This window comes from Haemorhous mexicanus, chromosome 7 (assembly GCF_027477595.1).
Source record: "Haemorhous mexicanus isolate bHaeMex1 chromosome 7, bHaeMex1.pri, whole genome shotgun sequence".
Classification (NCBI taxonomy): domain Eukaryota; kingdom Metazoa; phylum Chordata; class Aves; order Passeriformes; family Fringillidae; genus Haemorhous; species Haemorhous mexicanus.
Window position 1 is genome coordinate 23,888,370 of NC_082347.1, and position 26,276 is coordinate 23,914,645.

The 26,276-nt window shown below is 45.8% G+C and overlaps 3 protein-coding genes across 7 annotated transcripts in view; 2 read left to right on the plus strand and 1 right to left on the minus strand.

Annotated features, from left to right (window-relative positions):
• Positions 1–5,001: 5,001 nt before the first annotated feature.
• HIF1AN (hypoxia inducible factor 1 subunit alpha inhibitor) lies at positions 5,002–16,500 on the minus strand. The gene is given in 10 exon segments (XM_059850810.1): positions 5,002–7,404; positions 8,534–8,644; positions 8,873–8,936; positions 9,337–9,443; positions 9,928–10,073; positions 11,750–11,898; positions 13,164–13,414; positions 14,363–14,713; positions 14,716–14,862; positions 16,390–16,500. Coding segments are annotated over 10 exon segments (1,482 nt in total). The 3' UTR covers positions 5,002–7,359.
• A 281-nt stretch (positions 16,501–16,781) lies between these two features.
• On the plus strand, positions 16,782–20,580 carry NDUFB8 (NADH:ubiquinone oxidoreductase subunit B8). Its single transcript, XM_059851470.1, has 5 exons — positions 16,782–16,919; positions 17,089–17,215; positions 17,843–17,942; positions 19,495–19,650; positions 20,354–20,580. Exons 1-5 carry the CDS (start codon positions 16,820–16,822, stop codon positions 20,444–20,446), a joined length of 576 nt encoding a protein of 191 aa, XP_059707453.1. The 5' UTR covers positions 16,782–16,819; the 3' UTR covers positions 20,447–20,580.
• A 2,013-nt stretch (positions 20,581–22,593) lies between these two features.
• SEC31B (SEC31 homolog B, COPII coat complex component) overlaps positions 22,594–26,276 on the plus strand; it is a 35,047-nt gene continuing 31,364 nt past the window's right edge. For 2 of the 5 annotated variants that reach the window (XR_009487202.1, XM_059851475.1), the window contains exon 1: positions 22,614–22,685. The gene's annotated coding sequence lies outside the window, so the exon portion shown is untranslated. Of the gene's footprint in view, positions 22,686–22,979; positions 23,020–26,276 lie in introns of those variants that run through there. The other 3 variants (XM_059851472.1, XM_059851474.1, XM_059851473.1) reach the window with 3 other exon arrangements.

Here is a 26,276-nt window from a genome sequence, read left to right on the forward strand (position 1 = left end):
CCCAACTGGATGCTACCCCACTGCCCATCTCCCAGCTGACTCTGCTGGAGTTTCCCCCTTGCTCCCTTCTCCACGTTCCTGACGGTGTCACTCCAAGCGAAGTGGCTGATCTGATTGGCGAGGGAACACGAGGGGTGGCAGAGAAGGTGCTCACATTTCTTGGCTGCCTCAAGGAAATAAAGGCCATCGCTGAGCCTGTCAAAATGATTAATCGCTTACAGAGAATGAGGGGGAGGAGGGAGAGGGAGGGAAAAGGAACGGGAGGAAGGAGAAGAGAAAGACAGATGGGATGGGGGAGAGCTATAAACAAATAGCAAAAGCAGGAGACACAGGATTGCTTCTGTGCTGGGGAGGAATTGGAAGCAAGAGGCCCCAGGCTGTGCTTGGAGTGAACTGGCGGCAGATGAATGGGTCCTTCACGGCCTCCAATTCCACTTGGAGGTTTCTTCCTCAGATGTGCACCACTCCCAAACACAGGCTCAAAGAGCACTAAGGCCTGCTCCACCAGAGCAGTGTCAGACCTGACAGCCCACATAACATGGTCCTGTGACACCTCAGTTCTACAAATCTCTGCTGCTCCCGTGAGCTGACAGACCAGAAGCTCATTACCTCATATGCCAAGCAAGGCCTTGCCTCCAGCTCCACAGCCTGTAGTGGCTGGCATTTGACCCAAATACCCACCAGCACCAGTAACTTGCTGCCAGAAGGATTTTAACCCAATGAAACACAGATGGTTGGGAGCAGCTTCTGAGTATCAGAGGTCCTGGCAAGGGAACTTGCAGCAGAATCAGCCCATTGCCTGTGATACTAATCTCTTCCACAGAAACTACCTCCTTGGATGCTATTATCACCCCATGTGCCCTCTCTGTGGACATGAGGGCTGTCCTTTTATAGAAGCAAACTATTTGACCTCACCCCTTTAGCTGCTTTCAGCTCAGCTTGAGCCCTCACACAGCTCACTGCATGAGGCCAGTACTGCTTAAGCAGCTCAAGGGGCACAGAGCATGTAGCATATCTTGTAACACAGATTACCTACACACAGGAGAGCCTCCCTTCCTGGCTTCCCAAGAGGTTAAGTCACATCCAAAGGTCCTCCCCATCAAGGCATTCAATGGCAAATCCTGACCACTCAGGAAAAAAAGCCCCACAGCTGACACTGAGACAAAAGTCACATTTGTGCTCCTGCCATCCAGTAGAGTGACATTTCTTACAGAAAGGGCAATGCCCTGCCATGTCAAAGTCTGGGATTGCTCAGGGTTTGCTGTAAGTCTGTTAAGTGAATTCTGACCCCACTGCCTATTACACCACAACCTTCCCCCTCTACAAAGAGCACGAGGTGTACTCCAAATGTAAACACACAATTTAAGTGTTGTTGTAAATGAGGAGCAGCCTTCCTCTTGTGTTCAAGAGGAAATAAAAGTCACTACCTGACATATCTTCCCATCCTAAGCAATGTGACCAGTGATTCTCGTAACTTCTGTCATGATGAGCTCTGGATGAAAAACCCTGTTAGATCCTGTCCTGAGATCTACTGTTTTCTCTTTCCTGTGGTGAACACTAGCCATGGGAAGAGGCTGAAAATCCAAGCTGCTGTCATTTGTCTGAACTCAGAGCCAGCTGGGAATGAGACAACATGGCTTCAGCTCTCCCCTTTTGTTCTGGTTTAGGGAAAATTTGGGAGAAAACCTCTAAAGTGGTTCCTCTAGAAAGCAGATTCAAGTAAGCCCCTCTCCCAGCTGGTCCAGGAAAACAGTTCCTTGGAGAAAAGTGGATAAAAACTGTTTATTTAACAGGCAAAGCATTCACCAGCACAAAAATGAACAATACTAAACAACAAAACCTCTTGCTGCTCGGAAGAGATGACAAATTCAGAAAGTCCTCTTTGTGGGTCACTTAGAATGGGCTCACTCAGTCTGTTATCAGTCCCTGCTGTGCTGGAATGCAGCATCCTGGGCCCAGTGGGCCACAGGTGTGAGCTCCTGCTGTTTTATCTTTGTATCTGCTTTGATTTCCAGTCACAAAAAGAATAATCACCCTGATGGAGACTTTCACCTCAAGTAAATGACCCAGCCTTGCAAAGACAGGAACTGCCACTGAAATCCATGGATTCAGTAAGCTTAAGTGTTCAGATGAACCAACCAACATTGTAATGGCCCTCAAATAGTTTGTCATGCCCCCTCCCAGGTTAGAGCTGTTTATTTAATCAGAGGCAATGCCTCTTCATACAAACTATACCAAAGTGTTTAACCTGACTAGACCATGAATGACAGCTGTAGGAAAACCAGGTAACATAGATTCCATAGGTACGATATTTGATCAAAGCTGATAAAACCCAAACAAAAGCATATAGTGGATTGTGCATGACTGGATGATGAGGCAAAACAGCAAATGACAGACACAGAGAAATCACCACTGCCTTCTTTTCTTTACCTGTCATGCAGTCCATCAGGTTCTTCCTCACTCTTGTAGAAAATGACATTATCAGGAAAAGAGCCTGAAACTGCTTTCATGTTGCCTATCCTAAGCTCTCTGCATGCCAGTCGAGGCCCCTACCTGCTCTATTCTATATCACAAACTGCATGCAAGATGTGGAGAAAGGAGACAGAAAATTTAAGACCTTGTTTCTGTGGTGTTTGCTGTCAGTTTGTGGCCAGGCATTGAGATGGAAGTACAAGGTGTCAGTGGGGGATGGACTGGTCTCCCAGATATGCTCTCCCTTACTAAGTAGGACTGGAAAGATTTTGCCATGCTGTCTTCCTCCCCAAGCTTTTCAAGCCAGACAAAACCCTCTTTGCTGCTCTGTACCTAGGCAGAGATGGCTCTGTGGAGCAACAGGAGCACTTAGTTATGCATCTTGTGGACTTCAGGGTGGCTCTAGTGGCTGCCTCCATTGTTTGTGGGATATTCTCCCCCCCTTCCCTCCTTCTAACAAAGATTCTGATTAATGATCGCTCATTCCTAATTGTCAAATTTCTTTTCCTTCATCCTGTGTCTAATCACCAGTGACAGAAGCCATTACGCAAATGAGAGCAGACGACTTCCCACAACTGTTCTCGTTGGTAAAAGCCTTGTAATTTAAAGCTCTGATTTGTAGAGGAAAGCTGCGTTTCCCCAAGGCGTCCGGGCATCTGTTCCACTTACACTCCAAGAGTCTCGACTTCCGCTCCCTCCCCCCACAATTAGTCCTCTGCTTGCAACAAATATTTGACTTTTCGAGGCAGTAATTAGAACTTACTTTGCATGTGTTTGTCACAGTAACAGCATCTTTCCCTTTCTGTCTAGGCAGCAGCAATGCAGAGAAGTGCCATGGGAACATGGTGGCTTCAGAGCTTCCAAGGACATTGATGCGAAAGGTGCTTTCTGCTCCGAAACAGGAACAGAAGATGAAGACCAGAAGCAAGAGTGAAGGAAGCTTCTCACACACGAGACAGAAATGCATTTCTCTAAGTGTAGAAACACACGAGCAAAGGCAATACCTCTGCTGCAACTGCTGCTCTGCTTCCAGGGCTGAGACCATGCATTAACAAAGGCCTGCCAAAAGATTGCTGAGACCCTGAGAGCACTACCCCCATTCTAGGGCTTTAAAGGACAGTTGGTTGGGTTCAAGGTCAGCTTGGCCATTGGTAAGAGCTGTTGCAAACAAAAGTCTCTGCCCAGGCCTGCTCCTCTCTCTCTCAAGAGCTGCTTTGATGCCAAGGGTGACCCCTTGCCCCCAGCTGAGTTAGACTGCACTGCAGCTGTGTCTGATACCTCCTCAGCTCAGGCCTAATCCTCACCTCTTGGCTTTGCCTTGGACCTGATTTATCACTCCAAATATCCCTAAGCTGAGCATGACCCTCATCAACAAGGGGGTGAACAAGTGGATCAGTTCAAAAACCCATGTGCCTCTCTTTACACAGGAAAGATTCTGCAGCTATGATTTACAAGAATTAAGACTTCTCCTCAGAAGAATCCCGCTTTTTAAGGAGCAGGGAAATGAGGAGAAAAAGAAAAAAAAAAAAGGGAGAAGAAAGGTATTAAGGGACCTAAGTTAATAAAAGAAAACAAGAAAAGCCTCTAAGTACAAGTGAAAAATCTTGGCGTCTGACCTAGTTTTCAAATGACATGGTTCTCATCCCTTAGTTTCCTCTGCTCTTTGCACAACCTAAACATTTCTGAGCTTTGTGATGCCACCTGTACATTATCCAAGAGGCAATGCAGAGCTGAAAGGATCAGACACAGCAGATCACAAAGTCCAGCGGAACACAAGCAAGGGTGTTCAGAGATGATCCCAGCCGGCACAGCAAGGAAGGGTGAACACCCACAGTCAGACTTTCTGCTCTTGGCTTTCCTTCACATTCACCCTGTCCCCCAAGGGTGTGAACACAGTGCCATTTGCAGTGGCCCAGGCTGAGACACCTCTCTCTCCCACAATGCCAACATCCCTCACCTACTATTCAACTCTTCCCTATTTTACTACATCTTAGCCATTTGTTCAGAATTAGTCAACATTTCACCAGTGGTTAGATTTCAAGATTGCTGTAGAGTTAATATTACTGTAAAATAACTTCTGTTTACTAGGTAGAAAGGACTCCGTCTCCCAAGGCTGCCAACATACAGCACATGTACACACAGGAAGCTTCCCCCCAAAATCTCCACGACAATTAATTGAGTTCATCAGGCCTGCTTGTGTAGTTTGCTCCATCATCCAGAGTAGGGTTACACCATTCAGGTCAGCAGGGAGGGGAATTTTTCCCTTCCCACCAACACTTCTTGTTGACAGGGCACAAGCACACCATCTTATTCCCAGCTTTCCTTTCAGGCTCTGGAAGTAGTATGGAGAAAGTTGTGAAGACACATAATAATGCAGTTGGTATTGCTGTTTTGAAAGCAATTCTAGAGACCAACAGCCTTCACCAGTGAAGAACATGAGTGCAGTTGTCAGACTGAAAGGTATCTTTACACACACATGTCCTTAGAGAGCTCTTCTACACAGCCACTCACAAAATAAAAGCCACACCATTCTGTTGTTCAACATTGGTTGTATTTAAGCACTACACTTCAGAAGGTACCATGTGTTTGTCACACCCCACCCCCTGCACACACACCCCTAGCAGAGAACACACAGCTTCCCAATACCATGGCAAGGGGCATTGAAAGCACAAGGTGAAAAGGGAAGGGGGAGGGAGTCAGTCCATCAGTGCATTGTAAATGAGCTTTCACAAAGTCAAGTGCAGCAAAACCGGTTCAGACACTTTAAAAGTTAGACCTTTGGCAAATAAAAGAAAAAAAAGGATCCTAGAAGTTCTGTAAGTACCATTCTCTCTCCACATGGGATATGAACTCCCACCCTGAGCTTCAAGAATTGATGGTGTCTAACAAGCAGTACTGAAGACTACCATGTGCTGAATAAATAGCACAGAAATGGGATTTAATTTGACCATCTTTCAACAAAGGGCATGTGCCCAAGATTCCTGGGAAGGCCTTGCTTTTTGCCAGTCAGAAGGTTCTTCCCCAGCTGTCCAAAGGCTGAGCATTGATAAGCATCCAGCAGAGTGATCTTCGTCTGGATCTAACCACAGCTCTGGAGAGCCTGCAACACGGCAGTCAGACTACTCATGACACACGTTTCTTGAACAAGGACCCTGTAGCTGCCAATTAAACTTCATTTATTCTGACCAGTAAAGCAGCCTGAAAACTTGCCTCAGGACCTCCTGTTTGAGAAGCCTTTCACTTTTGTGGAAGACAAGCCTACTGCAAGTGGTGCATGAACTGTCCCAGCAAAAGATGGGACCTGAGACCAAAGATGGAGCACTTCTCAAATAGCATGTTACACTTTTATCAGAGCCCAGATCAGAACAAGCCCAGCACAACAGGGGAAACACTGGGAAGTCTCAACAAAACAAATTCTACTCTTTCTGGGATGAGATACATGGGCTATGAAACAGCTTCTCCCACCTCTAGCTTTTGGAACCCATTACAACCAGATCAAAAGTACAAGACCTTTGCACCACCCCCCAAACCAGGGACAGCAGTGCAGCACATCTCAGGGAAAAAGCCAGCTTCCACATGAGCCTAAGGCTTCTGCATGGAAGAAGAGAAGGAGGAAAGCAAAGTTATTTTTCAGAGTGATTACTGAGGACTCAAACAGAGGCTTATCTGGTTCCTGTGCTCTGGTCTTGTCACTTCCCAGTCTGCCATGTCAAGTCCCGGAACACAAAAAGGATCAAGATAACCTTAATCACATTTAAACAAAAAGCCCTGAACTCTTTCACATGACTGTACAAGGAAGAGAACCACACACTGGCATAGATTTAACTGATGGACAGGAGCCACACAAAATCACCCAAACATGTGCACCTGTGTGCAGCCACACACACTTGAGTTCTTGCAGTTTCAGTAAAAAGGGCACTTTCCTGCGTTAGTCTCAGCAGCCAGGACCCTGCTGGGGAGAAGTGAGGCTCTCTACCTATCTGACACTGTGTTTCGACAGCTGAGCTCAGTATCCCTTGGAAATTTAATTTAAAAATGTGGCTTAATCATTCAAGACTTGGAGAGTGCCCTGGCATTTATGCATCTCCCTTCATAATGCTTCATCCCCTTTTAACCACACTGCAGCTTCAAAAGAGCAGGAGAGAAGCCTACACTCCCCAGAAAAAGCTGTCAGAAAGGAGATTTATCTAGACTCATACAAGAAAGATGTTATTTGGACAGCATAGGATTTGGTGCTCACACACTAGATAAATTCATTCTGATCTCTACCCTGTACTACATCTAAAGCATAGATGTCTTAGGTTGAAGGAACTGAATCATTTGTCCAGTTGCTCAACACACACAGGCCATCTCATGTGTTTGCTTCCATTAATACAAAAAGGTGCCAGAGTTGAGCAGGGACAGGTCCTCTAACAACAGAGGACTGTGAAACCTAACATTTCCCACCTTATATCCACTGCCACCACCAACACACAAACCCAGCCAAGAGGTCCAAACCCCGTGAGGCTGAGGAAACAATATTGCTCCTGGTTATCCTCCAAGCTCTTCTTCATATGCCTGAAAATCCTGAAGTAACACATCCAAGTGCCAGAAGCCATGCTCCTTGTTGTGGCAAACAGGGCAGAGGGAAGAAAATAAACAAGTTAGTGAGCATGAATCCAGCTTCCAGTAAGTGCAGACTCTTTCTTGGGAGGTTCAGTTAGATGAGAGTGGAGGATGAATAGGGTACTAATGGTTTTGCAGTTCCAGTAGCCCCTTTATTGTAGAGGGGCCAGGATAGGCCAGGAAACCCATCAGTCTGTTAAGTGCTGCGTGCAATACTAGCGCTCAGTATCTTCCATTGCTTGTGAACAAAGCAGCTCCAACATCAGCCAGGGGCACCAGGCATTAGTCATACCGGCCCTTAATCATCATATTCAACAAGGGACCCACCTGTTCAAAGCAAAAAATGGTCATTAGCCAGGACAGAACTGGCAGTGCAGAGCCTGCTTCCTCTGCCTCACAAAGCCCAAGATACACCTAATCACTTTCAAAGAAAGTATTTCTCTCATATTTTCTAGAAAAACACTGGGGCACACATGAACACATTCTTAAAATACCCTACCAAAACTGCAGAGTTCTCTGCGACACCTGACTTCAGGTGACACCAAAACATTCCATCCAGAATGGAAACATGCCTGAAACATTTTCACTTCCCACCTAACCTTTGTGATTTCTAAGTAGATGCTATTAAAGGGAATCAATAGTCATCATGGGTTGCTTTTTTCAGGGAGAGAAGGAACATTCTCACTCATTGAATCCTCTCTGGTCCTTGGGGTCAGCAAGAGGGGGGGCCTACAACTGATGATATTGCTAAGGGGTTTTTTTTCAGTCAAGACCACTCCCACATCTCAGGACTGTGTTATCATGGAGGGAAGTTCCGAATGCGATGGCAGTAAAATAATCTCAGGGGAGAGGCTAAAGAGAAGTTTCTGCACAGTGGTAAGGATTACAGACCATGAAAGCATTTCTATCCTTATCCTGCATCTCCACTTTCAGATGACCAGATTTTCAAAGGCATACTCTTAGTACCTCAGTCTTTTTAGACTTAGTACCTCAAGGTTTTTTGGTTTGTTTTCTTTTATATACCAGATAGTTAAGACTGCAAAGAATTCAGAGATAAGCAAGAGGCATGTTAAAGATGAAGCACATGACTTAATAGAGGAGATTTCTGTAATTTAAGAGACTTGGATTCAACAGGTGAAACAGTTTCAACTTTTTTTCAATTATCATTGCTGCACAGAAGACTAAGGAGTTTTTGGGAACAACACTTTCCTGTAAGTGCCCAATACAAGAACAACTACTTCATTGTTTGTAGTGGTCTTTTCTAGAATTATAATTTTAAGAGCTTGCATTTTTGTAAGCAAATGACCTTCTGAAGACTGCAGGAAGAATCAGCAAAAGTGCAATCCTGCTTTCCCACCCTCACTGTAGCACCTAGAGAGCCAAGTAGCTGTCATCTCAAGTTTTGCATTATGCGTTAATGATTTCAACAGCAGTGACCAGATGGTTCTTTCCATACCTCTTGTGGACTTCCTAAGGCTTCTCCCAGCATCTTCTCAATGTTCCTCATTATTGCCACTTTCTGATGAGCCTTTAAGGGATACTCAATTCTCTTTGGGGTTGGAGCACCCTGAAATATCAAAAAGAGCTCATTTGCATGCTTCCTGTATTGGCAGCTTATTCCACTGTACCCCAGTCACCCAGTTCTTCACACACACAACTCTGAAGAGGAAAAAGTAGCTTCCAGAAGCAAAGGACTTGGTGCCACGAAGTTCTCATATTGACAATGTGTGCCAATACATCTCTACCTGAAAAAAATCATCTGAGATGGAGCTATCCAAGCTGCGCTTGTACTCACCTTGTACCAGAAGTTCACAGTGATGGTAATCCCCCCATTCAGGAGAGACTCAATGTGGTGCCACCTGCATGGAAATCACATAAAAAAAAAAAAGAAAAGAAACTATTGCTGTAGCTTATAGTGAAATACCTTGGATGACGAGTTCAGACAGCACTAGACAAGCCTGGCCCTATACCTCCTGCATCAAGACCTCAAAACTTCTGGAAAGCTCTCATTATTTAAATATAGATCCTTTCTTCACACATGTTAGTGAGTACATGTACAATTAAAGTGGTGTCAGGGAGAATTACTATTCCCATCCAACAGACAGGAATTAGAAGCATACTGGCCCAAGACATCACAGAAAATATCACAGTTGCTGGAGAAGTAACAACAAAATACTTTTAAGAGCCAACCCAACACTAAGCAGAAAACATTTTAAACCTCTGTTTTTTATCACAGTGCAGTCCTGCCATCCTTCTTACCAGTACATAGGTATGTACAGCACATCCCCAGGACCCACCACCGTCTCATAGCCAACCACATTCCGGAAGTTTGGAAACTTCTCATAGTCAGGATTGTCAAAGTCCACCTAATAGGAGAAAACATTAAGAAACTCAGAAGAATTTCCTGCAATGACAATCCTCATTATTGGCTCTCAGTGTCAAATCATCCTGGTCTTCCTTACATGGCTTTTACATTTCCATTTGTATCTTAACTTTATTGTGAGGCACTGCAAGTACCTCCAAGTACCATATAGGAAGGAATCTTGCAATTTGTCTGTCAACAAATCTGTGTTTGACCAAGTGATCAATGAAACAGAACAGAGGAGGTAGCAACTGCAGACCTGTTGTGTATCAGTAAGAAGGTGTTTATGGCCCTAGCACTTGCGAGTCAGAACCAGACACAAAGAGAAAACCACCAATGCATTCCCCACTTAACAAAACTGAGCAGAGGTTTTGCAAAAGCTCAGTAAGTGTTTTGCAGCTTTAACTCCAGTGCAGCTTCCTCCCACCTAGCATCTTTACAAATGCCCATTTTTGGCATGGAGCAGAGAACAGATCTGCTACTCTCACCTGGCTCTGTCTGTCACATGGATGGTGCACAGGATAAGGGTAGAGGCATTCAAACTGATCAGGAGGAAACAGGATACACCTCTTGTAACCCTTAATCTGAGCAAAGAAGTTCTGTTGCTCGTCATAATGAGCTGGTGTCACATTCCCTACGCAGAGAGAAAAGAAAATCAAGACACTCTGAGGTATGAAAGAGATGCAAGTTATATTCCTTGCTGAAGACAGAAAATACACTCTCACATATTCAGAAACTAAGCAAGGAAAATGACAATAGTAATGTTACAAACACCCTATCATCAGCCTTTATTGAGGAGCTGCTACTCCACTTAATTTCCATTCTAAATCCATACTCAGCAACTTATGCTCTACAGGATTAGGATTTCCAGCTTGTTCCAATGAAGAGCAGATGCTGAATGTTGATAGGAAGCTTTTTTATAAAACACTTTGTTTAAATGACAAGTTGTGGAACAGACTGTAAAAGATTATTAGTCTAGAGAAAAGGAGTTCAGTGGTCAGATTTGAAAAAAAGTCCCAGAAGTTTTTCAAGAAAACAACTAAACAATCTCTGTCAATGGAGCTCCCAACAGTACCCGCTCAAGTCTGATCAACAGTGCTTGACTGCTGCCACTAATCTTAAATTTAATCAAATATTTAAATACAGTGAGCTGTTTTGTACGCCTCACAACTGTTTTTCAGGCTGTTTGCCAATTCAGATATTACTCTCTTGGCCTCCAAGAATTAAGCTAACAGTTAACCCCACAACTTCATTAAATAGATTGTGTGATCACATGCTGCTCTAAAGACATTATTTTTTCTAGCACAAGCTGGCTCAAGACAATTCCTTGGTTCTTGTGCTAACCTGTTAATAGGATCTTAGTGACTATATAGCCTGTAAGGAAGTGTTGGTCCACTGATTTTATATTATGTTCTCTGAGCTAGTAAAACAAGTGGCAAAGACAAACTACTGTAGGTTGAGTATGACTTGGTGCAAAGGCAAAAAAACCATCCAAGGTGTGTAATTGAACAATTATAATTGGATATGTTGGCCACATTGATTATAGGCTCTCCCACTTCACAGAACAGTGTACATTTCTTCCCGTTACTGAGATTACTTTCTAAAAGAATGTTCTCCTTGTCAACAGCCTAGTGGTTCCTCTGTCTTCTAAGGCACCAGCCTCTAAGTCACGCTCCACATGAATTTGGAATTCTCTTCTATCCAAATACTTTTAGAATTTACCCATCTTCAAATTTCCCACTGTCCTCTAGCCTTTCAAGAAAAAAAAAAAAAATCAGGTCTTAATCAAAAGAGAATTCCTCCTCAGTGTACTAGCTCAAATCAGAAAAAAAGGCTTCACAAAATAATCAGATTTCCTCCTGGTTAGACATTGGACATACCCAGAAAAGACCAGAAATCTACCACTGTTCAAGTTGCAAACCTTTCTGCATTTTGAATCTGCAGGATTCAAGCTTTTTAAATCTACAGTGCCTGAAGCATGCAAACAGTAAACAGATCCCAGGATATGATTATCAGTTACTAGAAACACAGTCCCATCAGCATCACACAGAGCCTTTCCATGAGCACATTACATTCAGGCATTCACAGTACATCCCTGGCAAAATACAGACTATTCCTTTCCTTGTTTCCTCTTTATAACCCAAGTTAAGGTGTGACAAGAGTTTATTCCCAGCAAAGCTTTACACTACCTCCTCTAAAGGAACACACAGATACAGGGGAAAATCCATTTGAAAGACCTTCTGGAACTGAAATACAGAACTGCTGATGCAATCTTCTCCCTTTCTCCTTCAGTCTGAGGAAGCTATTTACCTTCCATGCCAATAAGAAGCAAGTTAGAAGTCAGTTGACCCCAGCCACGTTTCCCTTGCTGCTTGTTAATCCAGTTCCAGTTGAAGCCAAGGAAATCCACTACAATCTTCCTTCCAACTGTGTCATTCAATGTTTGCTGTAGATATAGCCTGAATTGTCCAAGAGAGAAAGCAGAAATCAAGTATTAAACTTTGTCATGAGCACAGACATACTCTGTCTCTTCAGAAAGATTTCAAAACAGAGAAGTACTTCTAAGAGATTCTGTTCTATCCCTACACAGCTTCAACACCTGTGGAAGGAAACAGTTTCAAAACATCCGCAAACTTTGCTGTAAGGTTTCCCAGTACACAAGAGAATGGATCTCAGTTCAACTTGAACAATTACAAGGGAAAAACATAATTTTAAGGAAGAACAACCCTCTCGCAGGGCAGGAGGAAGAAACTCTAAACAGACTGGCCATTATCAAATATCAAATATGTTCACATCTAATCCCTAGATGAATGCCACCCTTCTAACTCATCTGCAATATCATTTACCTCTTCTAGCAGAACTACATGAGGGAAAAAGAGGGCTCAGAAGAGCCTGCACATTTCAGTATCAAGTTACTTAAAGCCATGTTTACATTTAGACATAGAGGATCAGAGGAATCTAACATCTGTACCAACAATCACAGTGTTACAGACTGCTGTCTGTATGCTGGAAGAAAACACATTTTTAAGAGCAAGGACTGACTTCTCTCTTGGAAAAAGCACACCCAAAGCTGAGAAAGAAGAGAAAAGCACAGATGACAAGTGGGCATGGGTACAGTGTTGACTCCAGTTAAGACACAATTAAGCATCTGTAATTCCTTTTAGAAGGCTGTGACTGAAAACACTAAGGGTTTAAGTACAGCTGCTGCCAGTTATATTCCATGTGCAGCTGAAGCTCCTCTCAGTGACCTACAGCTCTGGTAGTGGCACGGGCCATCACCCCCAGTACACAGCACATACACAACCTAGCCTATAATTCCAAACAGGGTTAGCTTCAGCTACCTTGGGATTCTGTGGGAAAGCCTGAATGCCATAGCCTATACCTTTACATCAGACAACAAGCTTCTCTACCAATACCACAGTCTGCCAAAACAAAAGTGAAGCTTAATTCTTTCTCTATACAAACGTTGCCTCACACAGAGGAGGAAAAAAATAAATTCCCCCAGCCAGTGTGAACAGTTTGTTTGGTATGACTTTTCTAATAAGGTAACAAGGCTGCTGTCAACTAGAAGCCCTGCAGGAAAAGCAGGATTATTAACAAGAAACAAAAAAAAAATTCCAAAAAGTTCAGCACACTTTAATCATCAACACCCACTGAAGAGAAACTTAGCTCCTACTTAGGTCTGAAGAAAGAGAGAAACCTCCACACTCCACTTATCACTTACCTCTCAGTACTCCCTTTTTGCTGTATTTCTTTGAGTCTGTCCACAAACTCAGCAAACTTCATTTCTTCCCTACTTGACTTGGGTTTGAAGTTCTTAAAATTGGCCATTTTTTTCTCATCATAGTACAAAAACTTGTGTGTGCTGGCACTATACACTGAGAAGTCCCCATTGCCAATGTTTTCCTGGAGGTAGTCCAGGTCCCATTTCAGAGCAGGATAAACCAGATTTGTATCTGTCAGCACCACTGGCTCCTGGAGAGAAACAGGAAGTTTATTGATTCAAAGACCTCTTGAACTTAAGAACAAACACATTCATTACTGCACCCACGAAAACTCCCTTCCAAAATGGGGAATTGGAAAAGACATTTGAAGTAATCATATACCCTGTTCTGGGGAGAAAACCAAGCAAGACACGATAGAAATTTTAAGAAAGTGGTGGCCTGGGGCTACAGTAAGCTCCTGGTAGCAATGGGACGACAGACTGCACTATCTACTTAGCCAATCTCTATCAGCAAGGTTAGACAAACACTAGCTGGCAACACTTCTGGGCCTGCTTGGTCCTGCCACGTAGCCAGGAGACACAATAGATTCTGGCTAGTCACTTCCAGCCTCAGCTCTGAAGGGGTAAGTGCCAGCAAAAAGATCCCTCTGAATCCAGACACAGAACCCATCTCTTTTCTCAGAGGACTGCAAATAATCCCCATCAAAAACTGATCATCTCTTCTACAGCAAAAAAAAGAACTTTTACAACAGGAAGACAAAGTACATCACCTATCTCCTCAACTTTCAATAGTAAGCAACCTAACCAAGGCAGCACTGTGTTCCCAAGCTGTGCATACACAACTTTTTGCAGACTTTCCTTAAAAAACCCAACCACCGAACCTACCAAAAGGAGACTGAGCTGGTACAGAACCAATAGGAGAGCCACCACTGTAAAGGAACCTTTACATCTGTGGTCGCTGGCACTTAGAAAACAATCAATATGTGCCCAGGGGTTTACACAACGTTCCCACGACTTCCATCCCGACGACAAATGGCTTAAAACAAACGCTTCCTACGAATTTCACAACTCAACGCAGTAGCATCGAAGTGTCCACTACAGCAGAGAGGAACAGGACAGCGGCTACAACAGAGCCCGCGCGGTACCCAGGACGGACAGGGCCGGGATGAGGAGGTGACTGCGCCCGGGACCTCCCTCACCTCGTTCTCGATGAGCTCCTCGGCGCGGGGGTCGCTGTGGCTGAGCCGCGGGATGGGCCGCGTCTCGAAGGAGTAGCGGCGGAACTGAGAGTCGCTCCAGCCAGGCCCTGCCGCCACTGTCGGGCCCTCCCGGCAACCCGCGGCGGCCGCCGAGGAGGAGCAGGAGGAAGAGGAGGAGGAGGAAGAAGAAGAAGAAGAGGAAGAGGAGGAGGAGGAGGAGGACGAGGCCGCCGCCATCGCCGCCTCCACCGGAGAACCCGTACCTAGGAAGGCGGAAGCGGAAGCTGCGCACCCATGGCAACGCCGGAAGCCGAGGGCAAAGGCGGAGGGCAAAGGACCATGGAGAGGGAGGGGGAGAGGGAGGGGGAGAGGGAGGGAGGGCCATAGGCGGCAGCGCCCCCTCGCGGGCGGAGGCTGCAGGGCCCGCTGCCCTTGGCCTGGGTCCCTCTCCGAGGCTCTCGGACCCCGCTGGGCGCTGGGAGCGCAGCAGGCAGGACCCGCTGCAGAAAACAGCAAGGATCGGCTCTGCAGCCTCCTGGCCGGGCCCCTGCCGCCCCCGGCCCTTCAGCCGGCAGCCCCTTCCCCTGAAAGGCGGCGAGCGGGCTCCAGCGCTGCCCTCGGGCATTTCCATTGCCCCAAGGAAACAGCACCGCCCGCTGCCTCTGTCGGGCCGTGGGAAATGTGCTGCGGAGCTCTGCGCCTGAAAACGAGATCGTTAATTAACACTTGCTACCAAAGCAAAATGTAGCACTGCCTGGCGCAACTGACACCCAGCCTGTGGTGGCGGCTACATCATTTTAGCAGGATTTCATGAACTGCGTGACTGAAGCTGGAGCTGTTGAATTATTTTCTTATTGCATGTTTATTAAGTGAGACAAAGTCTACATTTGGCTTTTAATCTGCAAACAGCAAGAATGATGATCGCTATTTCCCATGAATGTGCGCCACATTTGGCATCAGCTCTGGAGAAGATTTTGGTCTCTAGCATACAGTGGTTTCCATCCTACAGTAGCTGGGATTTGTCCTGCCTGCACAAAACTTTGCCTTCATGAGAATAATACAATTTCCCTTTGTTCTTCCAAAATTTATTAATAGACTTAGTTTCTGAGAAAAGTAATGTCCTCTCACGTTTTAAATCTACATAATTTCTGCTGTACAGGTTAACAACATTTTTTACAGTGTATTTGCCAATATATTTGGGTGCTTAGGAAACTTGAAACACAGCTGTGGAAAACTCAAACATAATTCAGAAAATAAATACCCAGTGGTGAAGAGCCGATGTAAGAAGTAGCTGACCACAGTCCAAGCCCGCAGTGAGGCCTGAGCCCAAGTCAATGGGAACCAAGGTCCCCACTTCCAGTGCTGTCCCCACACTGCTGTCCCCACAGCTCTCTGGGCTGTAGGCACCAAATGCTGCTCCATGGAAAACAGCAGCAGCATCTGCACTGGAAGGCTGGGCTCTGAGTTAATAACTTTATTAGATAACTGAGTAACTTCACTGCATACTCGTTTGTAAGGGAGTTGGCCGAATTAAGATACCATCCCTAAAATTACATCAATAGGCCTTTCTTTGAGATAAGTGAAAGGATCCTGTTCTTTATCTGCAACAAAGCCCCCATCTCAGGCATGGTGTATCTCAGATATAGTTTTGCGGTTCATCACTATCTTCATTCAATTCTTAGGTTTAAAATTAATGTTGTTATTAGAAGGAATGGCCTTAATGACAAACTGTCTGTGATAGTTTTTGAGCTGCAAAGCTTTATAATGTAAATCATTATAGAGCCATTACCCATTATGGCTGATGGGAATAACTGAAGGAAAATGATTTCAACTACCACAGAGTTTACATAATGAAGTAAACTGCAAAATCCTTTAATGCTCGTATTGATTTTATTTACAATAATACATTGCTTGCATTTGAAGAATCACATTGCTAAATTAACATGCCATTTCTGCTGTCCACCTTCCTGTGGCTCCATGGAGACAAGACGATTACATTTGGCTATTGACTTTAATAATATTGATACTGATACAAAGAAGGCGATTTGCATAACGCCGCACGGCATCGATCCGATGGAGCATCGATCCGGCCTCCGCAGGAGGCTCCCCGCGTCTGGAAGGCAGTTCCTGCCATACATTCCCGTTGTCCCGCTTCAGATGGTGACAGACAAAGCGAAATATCGCACCGCTGCCTTTTCCGTCCATTGACCTCACGTCAGCATTGCACCCGCGACCGATTAACTCCTGCCCCGGCGGGGCCGGTACAGTACCAGTACCGGCACCGGCACCGGCGGCGGCACCGGCACCGGCACCGGCGGCGGCCCCGCCCCGAGCCCCGCCCATCCCGCCCCGAGCCCCGCCCATCCCGCCCCGAGCCCCGCCCATCCCGCCCCTGAGGGCTGGCCCCGCCCTGCCCCGCCTCTGTGCCTCCCGCGGCCGCGCTGCGCGAAGGGGACAATGGCGGCGGGCGCTCTCCGCGGTGTCCTCTGGCCCCGAGCGGCCGCCGGGCTCAGGGCGGCCCGGGCCGCCTTGGCGGCGCCTTCGGGGGCGCGGGCGGGTGAGCGGGGAGGCGGAGGCTGGAGTGAGGGGCCGGCGGTACGGTCGGGGTGTCTGGGGCGATGGGCCGGTGGTTCCAGGATCGGGGCGGGAGGGCGGCGCGACCTCCCCGGCCCGGCTGCCGCTGCCGGCGGGGCCCGCGCCCACTCTGCCGCGTTCCTCTCCCGCAGCCTCGGAGATGTCCAAGGACATGATGCCTGGGCCGTATCCGCGGACTCCGGAGGAGCGGGCGGCCGCTGCGAAGAAGTACAACATGCGGGTGGAGGACTATCAGCCCTACCCCGACGATGGCTTGGGGTGAGCTGTATGGTGCCGTCGTTCCGCGGCCGGGAGCGGGCCGGGGCCAGTAGCTCCAGGCTTTGTGGGGACGTGCCCGTAGCTCCTGGTGAATGCCTGCCTTTGCTGTACCGTGAGCTTCAAAGCTTAGAGCTTTGAAGACACTTCAGTGTTTTAAAATAGGAACGAATGGAATGAGTTAGAGGCTTGTGTGAAGAAAACACGAGAGACTTTGTCAGAGAAACTTGAGAGGCTTCATATGCTGTTGTACTGTAAGGCTAAGTGGGATAAACTGAAAGCCATGTCTAGAATAAAGGTTTCAGGAGATGTTTAAATGTTGGGGAATACTTCTACATGTGCCAAGATAACTAGGTTTCCATATTTTGGTTAAGCTTGCATTTTCTTTCATCTAGTAAAGCCCAATAAGGCCAGTTTGGGGAATACCATTTGTTATGTTGACTGATGTCAAGGTAATTATTGTTGTGCTAGTTCTTTTAATGCATTTCAAAAATCTGTATGCATAAAAGCTATAAAAAAAACGTCGTATTTCATTCTATTTCCTTAGGCCTGTCTTATACCGTCTCTTAAAAATTATATCTAAATTAGTACAGATTTCTTTATGTTTGGTCTTTTGTTTGTTTCTCATAGGTACGGTGACTATCCCATGCTCCCTAACAAGTCTCAATACGAGAGGGACCCCTGGTACCAGTGGGACCAGCCAGACATGAGACACAACTGGGGAGAGCCGGTAGGAACACCACTTCCACTTCTCATGTTGCTTACCAATGCCCCTGTTACTAAACTCTAACATGCACCTCTTGTTAGTGCTTTCTGGTGAATCCTTTTTGTAATTTCATCACCAGTGCTGGTGTGTGTTGCCTGTGCAAGCAGGGGCAGTCAGTTCAAGGCAAAGTTAGGCTTTGGCCATCTGGGTAAATACTGTAAAAGTACTGAGGACAGTTAACTTACTGCATATGAGAAGGGAGACTTAACAAACTAAACTTTCCCTGCAGGAGTAATGTTATTTGCCTGATAGGACTCAGTATGAGACCCTGGTTCAGAATTGTTTAGCAAAGAAGCCACCATTTGAATAAAGGCCTTTTAGTGCAATGGGAGTAGCTACTGTTGCTTTATTACTCCAGGGCTTTTTTGAGGTAGACTACAAATAAGGATGTTCTCTCTAAAGGAAGTTTGCAACATGTCTTTAAGATAAATGTGAATAGGTTATCTATGTTAACTTTGGACTTAACTTGAAAATCTAAGCTCCTCAAATTCCTTTCAGGAGTAGCTCTTCTCCTAGGGCATGGTCTTTTTGTGAATGACTGCAATCTGACTGCAGTTACTGAGCTTGGTTTACGATCTCTTTACTAAAAGCAAGAGTTCATCTACGTATGTGTGCCTAATATATCATAGTAGAACCATGTCAGAGCATTTCAACATGTGTACCACAGCAAAGTGCATGTTGTAATGACTATAAAAGCACATGAAAAAAACCCATGTTGATTCTGTGTTGTTGTAGTGCTTGCTGCAGGAAGGCTTGTGTGCAAGCCCTTGCACATGGTGTTGGCAGTCAAGAGCAAAGAGGGCTATACTGGTATTTTCCAGGTGTCAGCAGATGCCTCTGTTTAGGCAGCTTTGATTTCTGCTCATTCTGGCTCTGGGTTTGATAGGAAATGGCTCTGGGGGAACTAGAGCTGGGAATCTGAAAGCATTACTTGAGCTGCAAATTAATAAGTTCTCTGCATTTATTAATGTGAAAGGAGACTATAGGCAGAACATGCTGGAGACTTTCCTATTTATAGTTCAGGGCATTAGCTTGCTACCAGTCTTGCTCTTGTCCGGGAGTAACAGCAGCAGGTCCTCTCCCTGTTTTGAGGAACCAGCTTCCAAGTGTCAGGTAATTGCTTCTTTGTTTGAAATAGCACTACTTTTGTTTGGGTATATGACTGAGCTTCCATTAATGAGGGTTCCAATTTATACCATGTCTTTCCAGTGGTCCTGGGGAAAAAACCTGAGGTGGAATGATTATGCATAGAAATAAAACTGCTGCTATCCTATATAGTATGTTGTGTGGTATAAGCACAGGATGAAATGTAGAGTCTTTTGAGTATTGCTGTAAGCAACAATTTGTCGTGACTGTAGGTGGACCATATACCTCCTCTGTGGCTTTATCTCTACATTTGAGGTGGAGATGAAACAGCTTCTTGCAGTTTTGTGAATGCTGTAATGTGCTGCTTCCCTTGAGAGAAGCAGCTTGACCACTGTTGGTAAATGTGCAATTGTTTTCCTTTGTTCTTTAGATGCACTGGAATTTTGACATGTACATTCGGAACCGGGTTGATACATCCCCCACTGTCGTTCCCTGGCACACCATGAGCAAACACTTCCTTCTCTTTTTGAGCATAATGCTGATCATGTTTGGTCTTGGAGAGATCTACCCATCCTACAGGCCTGTGGTGAGTGAAACCTAAGGGTAAAGGGAGAAAAAGTAGCTGTATTTCTTATCATTGCTAATGCCCATAAGAGTGGTTTTGCTGAAGATGAGTGATGGGTGTGAATGCAAAGCTGCTGCTGGTAGTGGATGGGCCAAGGGATGGCCTGTGGCCTCATCTAGCCTGAGTTGTTCTCTTGACTGGCTCAGCTCACAGATGCTGCTTCATAATGTGCAGTTCCTGTTCACAGGGATCTAATTTGAACTATGCTTCTTACAGTATCCCATCTTTGGTCTAGGTATTCTCCTTCCCCCTATGTGCATCTACTCAAGTGAGATGCTGTAACTCTTCTCTTGCCCTATGTTTTTAATTATATCTCATGAGCTGTATCATTTGGGTAATGTATTCTTGAAAAATGTATCTGAATACACAAGCAGCTTTTGCAATATATTATCCACATGTTGTGAGATAAAATGTTGATTAAGATTAAAAGCAAGACCGCCTTGAGGTTTCTGTTAAAAATATTTATGCAAGGAATCCCATATTTCTGAATTTACTTCCCTCATACTCTAATATTCTAGCTGAAGCACTTAAGAAATAGAAATTTAGGTCATAAAATACAAGCCTTCATTTGGGTGGGGGTGGGATGGGATGAGTCATTTTCCTCTTACCCCTTAATTTGCTTGGTGAATGTGGTGAATTTGCCTCTGTTTGTCTCTCCTTGCAGGGACCGAAGCAATATCCCTTCAATGACCTGTATCTGGAGAGAGGAGGAGACCCCAATAAAAAGCCACCAGCAGTGATACACTATGAAATTTGAAAGTTGCTCAAGTGCTACATTTCCATCAGTGTTCCCTGGGGAAGAAATATTGTCTAGTGTTCACTGGCATATGTTAACACTTGTTCTTCAATGCTCAGCTGCTAACTGCAGTGAAATATATCAATGACACTTACTGTGCTAGTTGTCTTCTGTTGGTTTGAGAAGGCTGAGTTATAGCTAATGAAATGGAGTGACCTTTGCCATTTTTCTAAATGGGATAGCATCTATGGGGCAGAATTTTGAGTGCAGACCTAGGGCTGGTGGTCGTTCATGTATCTTGTGCACAAACATTCCTCACCTGTACCTGTTTTTATAGGCAATATTGCCTGTAACCAAGGCATATAATGCAGGTGCTGCTGGGAGTTGAACTGGAGTGTCACTATATACTGTAAAATGACAGGCAGAAACAGATTGGAAAGTGCCAGTCCTTTGGAGTCTTGTACTGTGTCTGCGCTTGCTGGGAGTTGACTTTGATCTCCTCCAGGTCTAGATGCCCTTTCAAGTGAAGTTTGCATAACCAGTAGGAAGCACTTGGGAGGCACAGAGCCTTGCAATGTGTAGCTTGAAGCTGACAGCAGAGCTGTGTGGACAGCAGCAGTATGAAAATGCTAATGAGCAAGTTCAGCTCTGGCCAGATCTGCCTTGATACAGGTGCACAGGTGCCCATAATTGTTCCTTTATGGCCTGAGTTCATCCACCTGGCCTGGAGTTACATCTGACCCATGACATCTGCCATTTTTGCTGCAAACCACTGGTCTTGGACCTCCTATATCTTCAGCAACAGTTTGCTTGGGAAAGTTATACATACAATTAAGCTCCTAAATTTGTCCAGCTCCACTCTAACGTAAGGGCTTTTTCCTCTTGTTGCTGGAGGAGACAGTACCTTTAGTACTAATTTACAGTGAATCTTCTCTCGACTCTGCTGTGCTATGCCTTAACCCTACTGTTTTGTTGCAGGAGTGGGTGATCACAGAGGGCTGAAGGCTTGGGCCATTCTAGGTGCTTCCTATAAACTGCGTGCTGTGCTCTGCTCTAAGCACCCTGTCACAACTTGTAGTCTTATGCTTTAAAAGAAGCAGGTATATAAAGACAGTGATTCATGGTTTTTCCATCTGTATAGATTTTAAACCCCAAATTCTAAAGAGACTGTTAGCTTGGTTTTTGTGTAGGGGTTTTTATAAGGATATATGTTAAAGGAAATTATGGAATTGAATGCTAGGAGATTGTTCAGCACCTCCAAAGGAGTTCTAAATATTTAGGTGCAAATAAAACTATCAACATTCCTCATAGCTTTTGTTAGCTGTCACCTTCTCATTACAGAAATGCTTGCTTTTAAATTATAGTCAATGATGTTTTATCTTAGAAGGGTTTTCAAGTGTTTTTTATGAGCTATGGGGACCTTTAAACTGAATTCTGTTTTGCAGGGCAAAACACTCCTTAGGGATACTTGAGTCAAGAATTGCCATTCCACAGCACTTACGTGACACTACTGTATAAAATGTTATGAGAGTTGTAAGAGTCTTCAAGTAAAATGAAGGTGATCAGAGCAGTAATAGGAGCTTTGGTGTGTGTGATAGTGTAGCAGTTGCATTGAGGCAGGGCTAGGCCCATCCAGCTCATTGTGCAGTGTTCCAGGTGCTGTTTGCTGCTGCCCGCTTTGGGGACTTCCAATCCCAGTTTGTTCTAAACAGTAGCTTAATTATTGTTTTCATCCATGGGGATGGCATAATGGGTTGGGCAGATATGGCTTAGAAATCCTAAAAAATTGAGTTTGTAATATAGGCAATTTTTTTTCTTAAAGCAGGAGAGATGTAAGAGAAGAAGGCCTGGGTCCTTCTGCATATTGTTTCCCAGCAATTAAAATACTTTTAGAAACATATATTCCTTTCTTTTCTGCACACCCTCGGGATGCATTACATGTATAGCTAAGGCAAATTTCTGGGGGGGTATGGCAGCCGCAGCAGAGCCCGGCTCCAGCAGTGGTGTCCTCGGCCTCCGGCGTGCACCATCCGGTACCGATGGACGGAGCCGATTCAGGTATCCTACAGAGGGTGAAGGAAAACCCGGGCGCACCGGGCCCCGCCGCGGTCCCTGCTGCGGGGCAGTGGGCCGGGTCGGGTTCTGGGGCCGGCCCTGCGCAGGCGCGGCGGGGCGGGGCGGGCGCTCTGGGCGCCCCGCGGCCACCGTCGGAGCGCCGGGCAGCGGGAGCGAGCGGCGCGGGAGGTACGGCAGCCAGCCGGTAAGGGCCGCCCGCCCCCGACCCGGCCCGGCTCGGCCAGGCCAGGCCCCGCCCCGCGCCCCTCGGACACCGAGCCGGGGCTGGCCCTGCCCCGCCGCGCCCCTGGCTCCCCAGCCCAGAGCTGCTGTGCTGCCCTGCCCGTCTCTGTCGAGACTCCGCTCCCAGGTCCCGTGGCCCCGTCCTTGCCCCGGGAGCCTCGGCTCCTCTCTCCCATCTCTCCTCCGCCGGCCGGCTGGCGGCGGGCGGGGAGCGGCCTGGGATATCAGCTGTGTGACCTGGGCCGCGGAGAGGCCTCTGGCGTAGCCCGGAGCCTGTCTGACACCCGGTGTCCGAGGTCAATGCTTTCCTCCTAGCCCCTTGCTCTTTTTCACCATCCCGCGGGGTAATGCTGTTGTGCAGACAAGCACACTTGAGACGTGTATGCGCTGCCATCTGAGCAGCGCTGTGCAATGGGCAACAGCTTCTGAAACTGCGCAGAGCACAAGAAGTTTCTTTATATACCATTGGAGCTGTCATGGAGGAATGTGCTGAGCCCTGCCCTGCAACAACCCCACCTTGCACACACCAGCGATTAGCCGAGATTAGCTGAGCGTGTCTCTGCCTTCTGTAATCGGGGTTTATAATAAGCACATAGGAGAACAGCCTGGCTGTGGGGAGTTGGGGAGCTGCGGAAGGAGCATGTCATGTCAGAACAGTGCAAAGGGGAGGGGCAGTACCGAGATTTGAAATCAATGCTGGGATTTGGGAACTCTAGGGACGGTTTGTGTCTTAACCATTGTGTCATGGCTGGGGGATGTTTTTCAGCTCTTAGGATGTCTACTTGTCACCCGGATGACTTTGGACAAATCTTGTTCTGCCCAAGTTTCACTTTTTAGCTAAATGTGGGGAGATCAGCCTATCAGGTCCATTGTGTGCAGTGCTGGAAGTCCAGTATCAGTTGGAACAGAGAGGAATGGTTGGGTGTCCAGTGGCAGGAGGAGGATTGGGAAATTCAGTGGGAGGGAATTTCTGATTGACAGTATTTGGGTGGTGCAAGAGAGAGAAGGCCTTGCTAGAGTGCTGTCAGGGGTAATTATTATGATGGCTTTGAGAGTCAATTAGTTCATACAACAACCACCATGGTCTTATTATAGTGTACTGTAAAGCCATAAGTGTTTCAGGTTAGCAAAGGTGAGAAATTTTTGTCTCTGACAGCATTGATTGCATGGTCTAATGTAATTTGGGAATTTTCACTGTTCAGCTGCATGCTCTCTATTTCTCAGTGGTGAGGTGTGCTCTAACCTGTCAGGTTTTGCTTTATTACCCTCTAAGGTCTGTGCAGGAAGCCATGTCTGAGGAAAGCTATAGGGAATTGCTGCTTCTGTCCACTCCCTTTGGGGCTGAGATTCATTAATATATTAGATCTGTAGTCGAATGGATGTGTGTAGAAGAAGGGTGAGGAATTGTGATGATTAATTAATTAGAAGTCCTGAGAAAAGCATGAGCTTTCTTGGAAGTCTTAGATGCTATTTTGAGAGGTAACAGCAGGTGGCAACCTCTCCCTAAAAATTCTGCTCCGGAAGAGTTCAATACTTGAAAATTTTTCTCAGGCAGCCAGAAAAGTTTGCTAAAGGGTTTTTTCCTTCTTTAAGGATTATGAGTCTTCTCCTGGATACAGATATGCATAGTGTGTAGAAGGACCACTTCTCTAAAAGTAAGATTCAAATCAGGCTTTTTTTCTCCCTTTCAAACTCAGAGCTGACTGACTTAAGGAGGGGGTGCTGCCGTATCTCTGCAGATCCTCAGCTGCAGTGGAGCTGAACTGCTCAGACGTTCCTAAGAGACAGTGTGATACTGTGATCTTTTAGCTTCTTATGCATCCTCTGTGGGCCTTCTCAAGGAACCTTCTCTGTCGGAACCATTGCTGGTTTGCCTTTAGGGCCAGGGACACAGTGAACCTCTTCAGTACCTATGATCCAGCACTTCTGTAGTTGTTCTGTTGACATTGAGCCAGTCTAAATGGAGTGTTGTTTGCTTTCCTCCATTTGGGTGGGTTACCATGACCAAGACACTTTACCTTCACATTCTGTCCTGACTTAAGTTTGTGAAAAGAGAACACTAATGATGCAGTAATTGACTTTTTTATGTAAAACACTCTATTGACAGGAAAAGCCAAACAATTGATCAATACTGTTCTGCACAATTTTTGCAGCTGATCTTTATTTGCACATTAAATGTAAATTATTTCAGCCATGCAGTCGGTCCAGCACAGAGGTAAGGAGGGGGAGCTTGTACCATTTACCCAACTAACTTTGTGATAGTCGTATTCTTCGCTGATTCCTTACCAGTTAATTTCCTGTAGGGGAGCGGTCTCTTGGCCATTGTCTATTAATGTTCACAGGGAAGTTGCCCTCTCAACTCAGCAGTGAGGTCTGAGTGTACAGCCAGCTCCTACAACTGATAGATTGTAGCTGGAGGAAGAAGAGGCAGGAAAGGGACTTGTAAGGAGCATACCAGCTGTCCTGTCCCCCGTGATGGTGGAGTCAGCTAGAGCCTTGTGCATTAGACTGTTGCTAGAAGATTCACCCAAGTTCTGCAGGTATTTTCACTTGCCTCTGCCAGTGAAGGGAGAAGTCCTGGACAGGGTTTCTGCAGTAGTATGGGAGGCATGAGTAGGTACTGGAACATCTTGAGAGATGTACCACAGAGGGAGTGTAGTAGGCCCCTAACGAGTACCCCACAAAGTGTGTACCAGAAGATTGGAAAGTAAGCTTTAGAGATTTGTTATGGTAATTAGGAGATGACCTTTCCACCTCTATTCATAGGGGCCATGAAGAAATAGTTGCACTTTTTTTAATTGTACAAGAGTTCTGTTCAGATTCTATTAACTGAGTTGGGATAAGCTTAATGTGTGAATAGCAGTTGGCAGTGTGAGCTTTGGGAGATACTGCTGCAGACTAATGCTAAAAAGCATTAAATAGATTCTAGTCAGCATATCCTAATAGTGTATGAGAGAGAGAGAGAGGATATCTTTAACTTTCTGACTCATGAGGCAGAAGAAACCCTAAAAAGAGGTGTAGAATTCTTAGCTGGTAGGTCCAAGCCCAAGAAGTAATGCTGACCAAACTTCCCCCTTGTGTGGGCCCTGGGAGGCCGCAGTTTCTTATAAACCCTGCATCTGAGCAGAGGGCCATGTGATGCAGGTTGTGACAAACAGTGTCAAGTAACCAGGAGAGGTTAATCACAGCAAACTGACAATATGCAGAGGGTTTTGCTGTGCTGCCTGCTGACAGTTTGACTTTATTCAGCATGATATCATCTAAGCATACAGTTCTGTTTAACTAGAGTTAATAGACTGCAGTGCAGCCAAGCTTGAAAAGCTTAGGCACTGCTCATGAGAGTGACCCCACTAGCCTGTGAATGTCCACACATCATTTATGATGCTTAGAAGGCCTGTTTGTGATCAGGAATGGAGCACAGGGTGCTTTCTCCTTAGTAAGAATGGGATCCTACTCAGAACAATAATTATTTCTATTGTATTCAGTTGACTTTATATTCAGTTTTGCAGTCTCCCACTTGCCTGCTGTTGATGTTTGATTTTCAGTTAACCTG